Source organism: Nerophis lumbriciformis, linkage group LG07 (assembly GCF_033978685.3).
Source record: "Nerophis lumbriciformis linkage group LG07, RoL_Nlum_v2.1, whole genome shotgun sequence".
Classification (NCBI taxonomy): domain Eukaryota; kingdom Metazoa; phylum Chordata; class Actinopteri; order Syngnathiformes; family Syngnathidae; genus Nerophis; species Nerophis lumbriciformis.
Window position 1 is genome coordinate 18442701 of NC_084554.2, and position 14058 is coordinate 18456758.

The 14058-nt window shown below is 40.4% G+C and overlaps 1 protein-coding gene across 9 annotated transcripts in view; it reads right to left on the minus strand.

The window, feature by feature from the left end:
* The window catches only part of LOC133609784 (uncharacterized), a 243781-nt gene that overhangs the window by 61439 nt on the left and 168284 nt on the right, over nt 1-14058 (minus strand). For 8 of the 9 annotated variants that reach the window (XM_072913470.1, XM_061965731.2, XM_061965728.2 and 5 more), the window contains one exon: nt 603-1597. In XM_072913470.1, coding sequence (XP_072769571.1) covers nt 603-1597 — 995 coding nt within the window. Of the gene's footprint in view, nt 1-602; nt 1598-10039; nt 11320-14058 lie in introns of those variants that run through there. The other variant, XM_061965730.2, reaches the window with a different exon arrangement.

The window sequence follows — 14058 nt, forward strand, 5'->3', positions numbered from 1 at the left end:
GCATAATTTTGCGGAACAAAACGCCAGATAATATATTTCCTAATAATACCCGTATGTAAAGCACAGCACATCTAACTACAACAGTCGTAATGCGCCGACAATCGATCGGGATCGTACTTTACCAAAGACGTACTAAAACATTTTGACACGAGTGTCGTGTGTAATGTTCAATATTCTTAATGAAACATCAACGTTTTGGTGATGCTTCCTAACGGGTACTTTCTAGCGTCATTTATTGAACAGGGGGCGTCCACACGTATCTCTTATGTCTGACTGCCATCTATTGGTCACACTTATCATTACACCATGTACCTGATAAAATTATTCAAGGTCGGTAAGCACAACCAGAATTAATCCGTACATTAGGCGCACCGGGTTATAAGGCATACTTTCAATTGTTGAGAAAATACACTTATTTGAAGTGCGCCTTATAGTCCAAAAAATATGCTACATACTAACCTTTTACTAGGATTAGAAAGCAGAAAGGAAGTTTGGTATGGGTTTGCTACTGATATCGGCCGATAAACAAAATTGCAGTATGTAATATACTCCATCCTACTTTTGACAACTTACAGTACAAGTTTATACTTTGTTAATCTTACCTTGGTCTTTTTGTCGGCACTTGTTGATTCTTTGCTTGTTCCACTGCTCCCGTTAGTGAAAGTTTTTGTTTTCTTGGCTTTGTCGACTCCTTCTGTCTTCACTGCTTTTTCCTTCTTCTCGTCTTTCTTCTCATCCTTCTTGATGTCTTTCTTCTCATCCTTCTTCTCGTCTTTCTTGTCCTCCTTCTCGTCTTTCTTCTCGTCCTTCTTGACGTCTTTCTGGTCCTTCTTGTCGTCTTTCTTGTCCTCCTTCTCCACAATCTTAATTTTGTCTTTCGGCTCTTCTTTCTGGGTGATCTGATTCACCTCTACTGTTTTCCCACTGACTATCTTCACTTCTTCTTCTAGCCTCACTTTCTCCACAACAACTGAAGGTTTAGAAGCTTCCAACATGTCCGTCATCACGTCAGACATCTTCTCTGTCTTTTCAGGAGCAGCGTGGATCTTAACAGACGTCACCAGCTGCTCCGGTGTTTCCACCTTGTCTCCAACATGCTGATCTTTGCTCACTTTTTTAGTTTTTTCATCCTTTTCTGACATTTTCTTTTCAACGCTCTCATCTTTCTTTGTCATCAACGTTTCCACTTTTTCCACCTCATCAAAAGTTGTGGTTGTCTTCTTGTTGGCTGCACTTTCTTCCACTTTCTGACTTTTATCTTCCGTTTTCTGCTGCAATATTTTTTCCTTCTCAGACTGATTTGTCTTTTCTTCAACCTTCTCTTGTTCTTCTTTAACTTTCACTTTTTCATTAGGAATCTTTTCTGATTCTTTTCCCTTCTCTTTCTCACCTTTGGCTTCATTTAAAAACTTCTCTGCCTCCTTCTTCTCCTTCTCATGCAGATTTTCAGGTTCATTCCACAATTTGTTTTGTTTTTCTTTGTCAATCTCCATCTTAGTTGCTGCTTCACTGACTGCACATTCAACCTTCACGCTCTTCTGCTCAGTTTCATCCACATCCTGCTTTTCCTCCTTTTTGTCTGACTTGACCTTGATGTCTAAAGTCACAAGAAAAAAACAAAAAAAACAGTTTATGGTTCATGACCACATTATATTACAATGTGATGCAGTGATGTTATCAAGTACGTCTCTTGCATCGTGCACTTTGCCTTTCCTGGTGAAATAAGTCGAGCACTGGTGTTCAAAGTGTTGCCAAACAACAGAAAAATGTTTCTAAGATGTGGTTTCTTAGCACTTATGGAAGTAAATAAGGTTGGCTTGCACACTTCCTGGGCTTGTGGTGGCAGATCTCTGCTCTCACTCGTGTGGTGAATACCTTCATGACAGCTTGTTTTGATCAGCGAATAAATGCATGTAACTCTGTCACTTTTAATATGTACCTTTACTCACTAAATATAGTGCCAATTTGGCTAAAGTGCATCACAGATCATTTCTGCTACGTATTAAATGTGTTTGTGAAGCTGAGTGATGCTACACTGTTACACTTCCATTATCATTTGTAAATCCGCATTCATTACAGACTTCCCGTCAACCTTGCATGTCAACGTCGACTTAAGTGGCCACTTTCCAGTAATAAGAAGAACCGACCAGGGGCCTCATGTAAGAAGCTTGCGTGCCCACAAAAACGTTTTCGTATGCCCATTTTCACAGCAAAGTGGAGATGTATCAAGACTGACGTTGACATGGAATTGTGTGCTGCCTCACTCCACCTCCATAGCTGCCGTACGCACATTTCTGCAGGCTTGGGTACTTAAACGAGACACAGAAGTGAGGTCGAGTAACAGTTTAAAAAAAAAAGCCACATTTTACTCCTCAGACTGATTGATGTGTCCATCAGAGACATATGAACAATTACACCCCCTCTCCCATTTCGATATTCAGACTCAGCAACATTTGATTTCAACAATGTAAAAAAGATTGAGGCAAGGACACAAAATGCACATTTTAGCCAATGTATTTAATGTTTCATGTTATAACGTCCTCATTTCTCATATTAGGACATATACTAATTTATATAGGCAATTATTTTGCCACCGACTGCTGTTACAATAGGCTTCCGGACTGGTGAGGGAAAAACACGTTCGAGTGAGGGAGAAAAGGGGACAGTTGCAGCGACTATCTTTTCAAACACTCATCTTTTTTGACGATGTACATGCATCTTCTTCTTCACCTTTTTCCCTGATGCCCGACCATTCCTTCCTTTTTTTTTAGTTTTTAGTTCCCGTAGCACAGTGATTTTCAACCACTGTGCCGCGGCACACTAGTGTGCCCTGAGATATTGTCTGGTGTGCCATGGGAAATTATGCCACTTCACCTAATTGGTCCAAAAAATATTTTTTGCAAATCAATAATCATAATAATATGCCACTGTCTAGTGCCTGCGCTGTGTAGAGCTTGGCAATCCCAATATGCAGAGCACAGCGAGAGACAGGTAAAAAGGTATGTAACGCTTAAACCAAAAATTAATACAAAAGGCAAGTCCCGCTAGGAAAAGGCACTGAAGCATAGGGATGGCTATGTAAAACAAAAGTAAAACTGAATTGGCTACAAAGTCAACAAAAACAGAATGCTGGACGACAGCAAAAACCTACAGCGTGTGGAGCAAAGACGGCGTCCACAAAGCACATCCGTGCATGACATGACAATCAACAATGTCCCCACAAAGAAGGATAGCGTACGCACAACTTAAATAGTCTTGATTCTGAAAACAAAGCAGTTGCGGGCAATAGCACTCAAAGGAAGGCGTGGAGCTGCTACAGGAGAACAACAACAAAACAGGAAGGGTCACCAAAATAACAGCGCAAGACAGGAACTAAAGCACTACACACAGGAAACAACAACAAACTCAAAATAAGGCACAACAACCTGGTGGAGTTTCATTTTTTAACCTTTTCTGCTGGTAGTGTGCCTCTGTATTTTTTTTATGAAAAAAATGTGCCTTGGCTCAAAAAAGGTTGAAAAACACTGCCGTAGCAGATATATTTCAACTAGGGATGTCCGATAATGGCTTTTTGTCGATATCCGATATTCCGATATTGTCCAACTCTTTAATTACCGATATCAACCGATATATACAGTCGTGGAATTAACACATTATTATGCCTAATTTGGACAACCAGGTATGGTGAAGATAAGGTACTTTTAAAAAAATTTAAAAAAATAAAATAAGATAAATAAATTAAAAACATTTTCTTGACTAAAAAAAGAAAGTAAATCAATATAAAAACAGTTACATAGAAACTAGTAATTAATGAAAATTAGTAAAATTAACTGTTAAAGGTTAGTACTATTAGTGGACCAGCAGCACGCGCAATAATGTGTGCTAACGGACTGTATCCCTTGTATTGATATATATTGATATATAATGTAGGAACCAGAATATTAATAACAGAAAGAAACAACCCTTTTGTGTGAATGAGTGTAAATGGGGGAGGGAGGTTTTTTGGGTTGATGCACTAATTGTCAGTGTATCTTGTGTTTTTTATGTTGATTTAATAAAAAAAAAAAAAGAAAACGATACAGATAACAAAAAACCGATACCGATAATTTACGATATTACATTTTAACGCATTTATCGGCCGATAATATCAACCCTATTTTCAGTCCCATGGTTACTTTCAATATGATTTGCATATTTAAAAAGGATTTGGGCGTGTCAAGCCACGCAGACATCTGGTATCAATTCCAAGTAGATTGCGATGTAACAAAGTAATGTCCTTGGATTTGTGCGTGCCAACACTTTAATACATCTCAATTTTTACATGCGTACGGCATTTTCTAGATTATAACTTACTATTTTTAGTAGGAAACCCACACAACTCTCTCTACACACGAGGCCCCAGGACTTGACGAGTTGGTCCACATAAACAAGGTCAACTTAAACAGATTCTACCTTAATTTTGAATTATGAATACTTGAATTATTTTGCATAACGATGTGATTAACTGCAACTAACAAGATTTATAATAACCCCCCACTGCACATTGTATTTTGAAAGTGTTTAGTATTGTTCTCATTCAGTTAGCAATATTAAAATATGCAAACACGGTGGATGATAATATATTCAGCCACGCAGCAGGACATAAACAAATGACTTATGTTGACTCAGTAAATGAAACATCTGTATCATCACACCTCAGGTCATGATGACCTCATGTCAGGCTGAGTAAATCTAGTCCACACACTCTTGCTTTGCCCCATTTCTGCTATAAAACTCTTCTGGGAGTAAACAAACCCAGCAATGCTTCACAAAACACGTTTGCCCTTATTTAGACAGCTATTCGTCGTCTTAGAATAACTGAAAGGTTTTTGGTTTGTGCAATATTTGTGGACACATACATGGATGCAAATGGTCCCATTACTCACGGTTTACCTGACACATGAACCGTGACAAATTATGGGGGTGCACTATCCACATGTCAGATGGCAGTAGAGTGCCGCTTCCCATCATTTTCAGCGGATTGCATTTCAAAATGATTAACCCCCCATTTTCCTTTCACGCAAGATCCACCCAGGAATCCCTTCCCTACTGTAGCATGGTCAAGAGTGGACTAAAATTGAAAAAGGCAAACAGTTGCTGGCAAAAATCTGTATGTCCAATAATAATATCATCCGGCCAACCAAAACATGGAACCTACACTCATAAGAGCCACAATTCAAGATGGAGACTACCAGACTATTACACAGGATACTACTGAAGGACACTACTAGACAAGATCCCATCACTCTCACATTCATACGTTCAATAAACTTAATACACACTTTTAAAACGTAACCCTGTTTGTGATGAGTTAAGCTGTCATAACCAGTACAGTTTTTATCAAAAGTAATTAAAGGTTAAAAATTCACATTTTCATTTGATTCCATTTGAGTGAAATTATAGTATTGTATCCCCACACACAATGTGACTTAGTTCTTGGTGGAGATTAGATCTGTATCTGTACGTGATCCACCAATGCTGATTAATGCCTTTCCAATACGTCAATTAATCATGGAGACCCTGACTGGTGTGCTCTGTGAGAAATTCCACTATAAAATAAACCCTGACTGTACTTTAGATAAAACTAAGTTCAAACAAATAAATGACATACATTAAAGTTAAACATAAAACACTGTTTGTGTATTACAATATGACAGTGAAATTGCATTTGTGAAAAAATATTGAGTTTCATTTAATCCAATTTGAATTACGCAAGCAAGTAATTGATTGCAATTAATCAGGAATATTCTAATTTTAAATGTGATTGATCTGATTATAATGCAATTGTTTGATAGTACTACCTTTTTAAATTTTGTTTTGTAGAACATAATAATAATAACTTTTACTTGTTTATTAAAAAATATTTCATTTGCATAACATAGTTTTCCTGTGTTTTCATAATCTATACCAGTATTTTTCAACCTTTCCTGAGCCCAGGCACATTTTTTTCATTGAAAAAATTCTGAGGCACACCACCAGCAGAAAACATAAAAAAATGTTCTCGCAAGTATTGGATATGAATTTAAACCATAACCAACCATGCATCACTATAGCTCTTGTCTCAAAGTAGTTGTACTGTCACCACATGTCACATCACGCCGTGACTTATTTTGAGTTTTTTGGTGTTTTCCTGTGTGTAGTGTTTTAGTTCTTGTCTTGCGCTCCCATTTTGCTGGCTTTTCCTGTTTTGTTGGTATTTTCCTGTAGCAGTTTCATGTCTTCCTTGAACGCTATTCCCCCGCACCTGCTTTGCAACCAAGACTATTTAAGTTGTGCGGATGCTATCCTTCTTTGTGGGGACATTGTTGATTTTTAAATTTTAGTCCACTCTTGACCATGCTACAGTAGGGAAGGGATTCCTGGGTGGATCTTGCGTGAAAGGAAAATGGGGGGTTAATCATTTTGAAATGCAATCCGCTGAAAATGATGGGGACGCCGTCTGCTTACAAGCTGTAAGTCTTTGCTGTCGTCCAGCATTCTGTTTTTGTTTACTTTGCAGCCAGTTCAGTTTTAGTTTTGTTTTGCATAGCCTTCCCTAAGCTTCAATGCCTTTTCTTAGCGGCACTCGCCTTTTGTTTATTTTTGGTTTAAGCGTTAGATACCTTTTTACCTGCACACTGCCTCCCACTGTCGCCTGCATATTGTGATCACGACAAACCATGTTCCCGACGTCTACAGAGCAATTAGCTACCTGCTGCCACCTACTGATATGGAAGAGTATTACAATATTTTTCGGAGTATAAGTCGCACCGGAGTATAAGTCGCACCTGCCGAAAATGCATAATAAAAAAGGAAAAAAACATATAAGTCGCACTGGAGCCCGGCCAAACTATGAAATAAACTGCGACTTATAGTCCGAAAAATACGGTACACGGTTACTCCGCCGAGCTCTAGACAGCACCGCCACTCAACAACGGCACATTTGCAGATTATAATTACTGGTTTGTAAAAAAATATTTTTAACCCAATTAGGTGAAATTACATAATCTCCCACGGCACAACAGACTGTATCTCTCGGCACACTGGTTGAAAAACACTGATCTATACAACTTACTACAGACAAATTCACAAAAGTATCGGTATCAGTATTGGTGATACTCGACCTGTATTCACTTCATCTGAACGATACCAACATTCACAGCATCAACCAACCCTAGTAGATGTTAATTTTTGCTTTTGTCACTGTGTATTTTGTTTAGATTGCCACATGTGCTGTTTTAATATGTGAATGTGTTGAATTTATCTGTACAGTAATCTATTTATTTATACATACATTTATTTATTTTATATATATATATTTATATATTATTTATCCATCCATCCATTTTCTACCGCTTGTCCCTTTTGGGGTCGCGGGGGGTGCTGAGGCCTATCTCAGCTGCATTCGGGCGGAAGGCAGGGTACACCCTGGACAAGTCGCCACCTCATCGCATATTATTTATATATATTTATTTATTTATATATGCACCTTATTGCTTTTTTATCCTGCACTACCATGAGCTTATGTAACGACATTTCGTTCTTATCTGTGCTGTAAAGTTCAAATTTGAATGACAATAAAAAGGAAGTCTAAGTTTAAGTCTAAGTTTAGACTGCAAGATTGTTCAATGGAGGACACTTATTACGAATGTCTAGATTGTGTGCTTAGCTGTAGTGTAGCTGCTAGCTCCTAGTAGCCTATAGCCTACCATGTTTACCTTTTGTAAATGACTCGACTAAAATACAAGAAAAGACCAACAGTATATGTTTATTGGAGGACATTTAACTGTCATCCGATAGTAGTTTCTTTTGCTGATATCAGACCAATATCTGGACACCCCTAGAAACTACCAAAAAGATTCTGGACTGCTTACGTCTCAAAGTGCTAAATGTACTCATCAGCAGGAAATCAAATAAACAATTCCTCAGTCGCCATATTGTACCTCAAAGGTTTTGGCTCCCTAAAAAAGGAAGTGCAACATATTGTACTTCCTGTTCTGTGTTCACAACCCAGCACTTACTGTTATGGAAGGACATCACAAAAAAGCACACAACATTCTCTCTTTGCCTTTCCGAGAGTGGATCATGCTTAATTCACCTGATCGAGAGCATCAATCAGTGCTTTGGAGGCTGAATTCTGTGTTGGTTAATTCAATATTAGAACAAATATTTCATGAGAGGATGCACGCATGAAGTAAGTTGATTGACAACTACAACATATTTCTAAGTGCCATGTTGATTATGTTCTACTTTATACTAAAAAAACAAAAAACAAGACTTTTTAATAAATCTAGTGGTACCTGTAGCTCATGTGAGGTTTTTTCTAAGATATGAGCTGTCTCTCGGCCAATTGTTATGCTTTAGGTTGCAGGTTCCGAGCCTCCCCAGCACTAGTTGGCGTAGTGAATGTCACAGTTAACCCCGCAAAATACAATCAAAACACCTGGTCTTACTCGCTAGCATTATTTTTTAACTCAGGATGGACATAACTTTGTCAATCCAAGCATGGGAAGGTGAAAGAGTGCTAGGAAGAAGAAGTGGATGATAGTCATTGAATTAAAGAAATAATCAAAAACACCACAAAGTGTGTAGCGAGCTCACTTGGTGAAGCAGTTGGAGTCGATAACGCAAGCTAAGAATGTTAAAATAATATTGAAACAGTAGACATTTATCCATGAAAATATGGAGAAGGTGCTGATGCTGTGATTGAACATATAATTTCACTCTCCAAGGTAAAATTATTATTACATTACTTCATGAAAATACTATAGTTGTGTTGTACTACCATCTATTGTATAGCTTTTCAAACAATATTTATTATCGATACGTTTTTTGTTTTTTTTTCCTAAAAAAGCATGTTACATGTTCAAATCGTTATGTTTTAGGAGGGCCAAGCACCAAATAACTTGTTTTTAACTCATTTCAATAGACAACCCTGGTTTCACAGTACATGTTTTTCAAGGTACGAGCTGCGTTATAGAAATAAATAAACTCATATCTTGAGATACCACTGTATAAATAATATAATATTATATCCCAATTAATTTTTAATTAATGTTATTAATTTTTATTTCTTATTTTTAATCGTAAAATGACTAAATATTTTGTGATAATTATATATATAATAGGTCAGATATTGGCAACTAGTAAAAAAAAATATCTAGAAACTAAAGCTAAACATTTTTATAATTAGTACAGACCACCAACAGGGGAAACGATTAAGTCTGTATGCTAACATGTCGAGATATACGCTACACTGGCTCGCTCCTACCCCTCCAAACCATCCTGTTTAGCGTGATGTTTTAAAAATGTGTCATTTTCCATTCTCTGCTCGTTGTAAAGGAACCTAACAAGTTAATGTTTATTTAGTTACGCTAAAGCTCAAACCCCTTTGAGCCTTACATTTATTCTCGTTTAGATTGGTGATGTTTCCCACCTCTCAATTTGTCTCACACTCTGACATCTTTCAAGACTCCTAAAATCTTTCAACATTTTTTAAAAAACTATTGGACAAACACCCTACTACTAAAATTTAGGTCTCTTGGTGCACACAGAAAATGAATTGTTGCCTTAACTTAACCAAGACCATCACCAGACTGACTCCATCAAACCCAATCAAGTATTTACGGCATGTTCATATTTACGTAACATTTCATATTTCAAAGCTCTGAATGGTGATGCAGATGAAACATTTCAAAAAGACAGTAAGAGCAAACTGAACATCACCTACCACCAACTGAGAAGAAAGGGTTTGTTGAGTTCACACCGAGCTTGTTCAAGGACTCTACACCATCGCCATGAAAATCCGACCCTACAGCTGATTTCTTGCCCACTTCAGAGTCTACATTTGCACCAAAGTTAGGTTTTGTATTCACTCTAATACCATCCAAGTCTTTATTTGTACCTGGCTGGACGTGACCAAAACCATCACCTTTGGTTTCTGAGCCAAACGAGAGAGCATTACTAAAGTCCATGCTGATAAAGCTTTTGGAACTGGGAGGGACCGGAAGCAGGATGTCACCTTGTTCCTTTTCCATCCGAAAGCCTTCCATGCGGGCTAAGGAGGAGATAGTGGAAGAAGCATTTCCGTCCTTCTGTGGTGGGAAAGGGTAGAGGTTCAGGACAGGTTCTGGGGGGGTTTGCCTCAGGTCGATGTGCGTGGTGCCGGCTGCCGAGAGCGTTGGTATCGGAGCAGGGTCCTGATCTTCTGCAACTGTAAGCGAGCGCTGCATGCAATGCTGGGCCCGGCGAGACCCACTCGACAGTGATGCTTGCTGGTCCAATCCCAAGCCTTCTCCGCCTGGGTATTTATCAGGCAGCTCTAGACTGGTTGGTACTGACAGGTGGGAACAGTCGGACAGGGCACGTCGCATCACCTTCCTCTGCTGTTGAGCTCTGCCCATGAAACACGGCTCCAAGTCCTCCTCGCCAGCTTCACTTTCTTCCTCTTCGCTGCTTTCCCCTGAGGAGCCCACAGGTAACTGCTGCTTCCCGAGGCTCGTCCCGGCTTGGACCGCATTCTCGTCGTTCCTCTTGAAGTAGTCACCATTGCTACCTCCTATAGTGCAGTAGCTAGGAGGCACCTGAGGCATGGCAACCTTTGGACTGGATTCTGTAACTATGGAGTTGTTCCAAGATTCAGGTGATGCGTATCCACCGAGAGTAGACGCCTCGATCGAGGGGACTCCCTTTGAGTGTGGAGGCACAGTGTTGGTGCGGACGGCTGGAGACTGAGGACCCGGTGACAGAGAGACCCTCCTGGTGACCCCGCATTCCAGTGCAGGAGTGGGGAGAAGACTTCCAGGTGAAGCTGGGGATGGGAAAGGGGAGAAGGACCGGAGACTCTCTGGGCTCTCTCCTGCACTGCCCAGGGATGTGTTCCCTAGGGAGGTGCTTCCAGGCATGGTCACAACCCCGCCGGGTATCTTCACTTCAACGTCCACGTCGACTCTTCCCGTCTGCTCAAAAAAGCACAGCTTGTCTTCGCCGCCGAGGCCGGTAGGTGCCAGGGGTCCACTTGCGGTGCTCACGTCCATGGCTGGGTGACACTGCCAATCCCAAGTCTGAGTCGGCGCCGATGGCGGCAGGGAAGCCACCTTACACAGCTCACTGTACTCGGGGAAAGGAGAGCCGGGCGTCTGATCTGAGAGAGACGACATCTCGTCTTGGGTCTCCGGAGATTTAACTTTTCCTCTCTTGTTGTTTTTATCCGTCTGGTGCTGATATTTCCTCCAGTTCAGTTACTCAGGTGAGCTCTTGATGTTTCGTGAGTCTCAAATACAAACTGATGCTGGATGGAATGTGCGCTTCTCTCCCTCCCTCTCTCTCTCTCTCTCTGCTTCACACACACTGATTGCAGAGCTGGTCATGTGACCCAGTTGTGGCTGCCAACTGGTTACTTCCAACTCCCAAATCCCACCCATCACGATGGGGTGAGGAAGCCCCCTCCCTTTTTATTCTTCACTTTCCCTTCACGTCTGTTTGTGGAGCACAGAAAACCCCCCCACCCCGACAACACACACACACACACACACACACACACACACACACACACACACACACACACACACGCACACACACACACGCACACGCACACGCACACGCACACATCTGTACCCTTGACTGTTCCTTTAGGAGTACACAGTAAGGACAGTACGGTTATGTCTGACAGTCTTCCCACTGTGTTCTAATTCTTCGCCACATTTTCCAGGTCAAAAGAGCAGTAAGTGAAAAGTGTTTGCATGCGTCCATCTGTCACGGCAGGACGGCGCACCTTGTAGTGTAGCTCTTCGTGCAAGACGCCGTGCATGTCCTGTGCTCGTTACAAGATGGCAGGACGGCGGGACAGTGAGTTATGGGGGATGGAGAGGAAGCCTCTGGTAAATCTGTCACATTAAATCAGCTCACGTTGGGGAGAATCACACTCCATTAGCTCTGATATACTACCACCATCTTCATGCACACATAATTAGCTAAACAAACACAGGAGATGCACATCACACAAACTGAGCGTTCATTCTAAGAAATTCTAACATGAATGCAAATACAAAAATGTGTCATTGTTCATGTTATATCTCTTTCTGTGTTGGTCAAACATGAATAAACAACAGGGGACATCACTTGGATTGACTGACAACCCACGTCCACATTACGGAAAATAACCATTGCTTACACATTAACTTGTGAATATCACCAGAAACATAAGGAGAATGGATAATGAGGGATTTTTAGACTTAAGGCAGTTTTTTGACACGGTTTTTATCCTTACTTGTTGGCACAGTGAATCCCGTAAGATCCGAGCATTAGCGAAAGCTAGAGATGGACATAACTTTTGTTTTTCCAAGAATGGCAAGGAAGAAAGTGAGTGTGAAGGACCGTGTTGAGAAGAAGAAGTAGATGATTATTAGATTAAAGAAAAAAAATCATCAAAAACACGACCGAGCGTGTAGCTAGTGTTGCGTTTCATGACCAGTTGTTCCTCCCAGGGAATTCAAGTCACAAGTCGCTCCCAAGCTCTTTACGACACTTAAAGCTGAGTTGAAAAACCACCAGAGACAGAATAGGTATTTTGTAATATATTTGCAAAGCTTTGCATATATATACACATTTGAGACCAGTCCAGCATAGAACATTCTATCGCGCCGCCAAGATGGTCTGCCCCCCCCGACCAAACCCTCTCCCCTTTTAAGTCCCTGGCAGTCATGTCTCTCTAGCCAAAACAAATGCCCATTATCGCTCTTTCTAACATTCCAAAGCTTTAAGGTTAACACACACAGTTTACTTGCAGACAAACAGAAAGAGAACAAATGGAAAAACACGAGCTGTTTTCAAATATGACTATGAAATAAAAGAAGTAATACTTAAATTCGGATATATGTAAATATCTGCCTCCGACACTAGCTAACTTGATGAAGCGGTCAGGGCGTAGCACTGCTAGTCTGCATCATACTGAAGCAAAATGAGTCGATAACGCCAGTCCAGGACCGTAAAAAATGATATACAGTAAACAGCAGACTTTTATCCATGAAAATATGGCGAAGCTGATGATGCTGTGTTTGACGGAGAAGCAGCTGGAAGTAAATACTGTACAAGTCCACTCTCCAAGGTAAATACTGTACATTATTACATTACTTTACAAAACTCCTCTACATTACTTTACAAAACTCCTCTACTTGTTTGTACTACATTTTATTGTAATGTTTTTATTAGGGATGTCCGATAATATCGGACTGCTGATATTATTGGCCGATAAATGCTTTAAAATGTAATATCGGAAATTATCGGTATCGGTTTCAAAATTATCAGAATCTGTTTCAAAAAGTAAAATTTATGACTTTTTAAAACGCCGCTGCGTACACGGACGTAGGGAGAAGTACAGAGCGCCAATAAACCTTAAAGGCACTGCCTTTGCGTGCCGGCCCAGTCACATGATATCTACGACTTTTCACACACACAAGTGAATGCCACGCATACTTGGTCAACAGCCATACAGGTCACCCTGAGGGTGACTGTGAACCCACACCAAACAAGAAAGACAAACACATTTCGGGAGAACATCCGCACCGTAACACAACATAAACACAACAGAACAAATACCCAGAACCCCTTGCAGCACTAACTCTTTCGGGATGCTACAATATACACACCCCGCTACCCCCTTCCCCCCACCTCAACCCCGCCCACGCCAACCTCCTCATGCTCTCTCAGGGAGAGCATGTCCCAAATTCCAAGCTGCTGTTTTGAGGCATGTTTAATGCATCCAGCCAGGCATCACAACAAAATTAGGCATAATAATGTGTTAATTTCACGACTGTATATATCGGTTGATATCGGAATCGGTAATTAAGAGTTGGACAATATCGGAATATCAGATATCGGCAAAAAAGCCATCTCTAGTTTTTGAACGATGTTTCTAATCTTAAAGTCTGTTTTTATTTTTTGAAGGGGGGGCAAGCGCCAATTAAATTGTTTTAATGCATTTCGATGTGCGACTCGAGATTTTTGAAGCGCGAGCTGCATCACAGAACCAATTAAACTCGT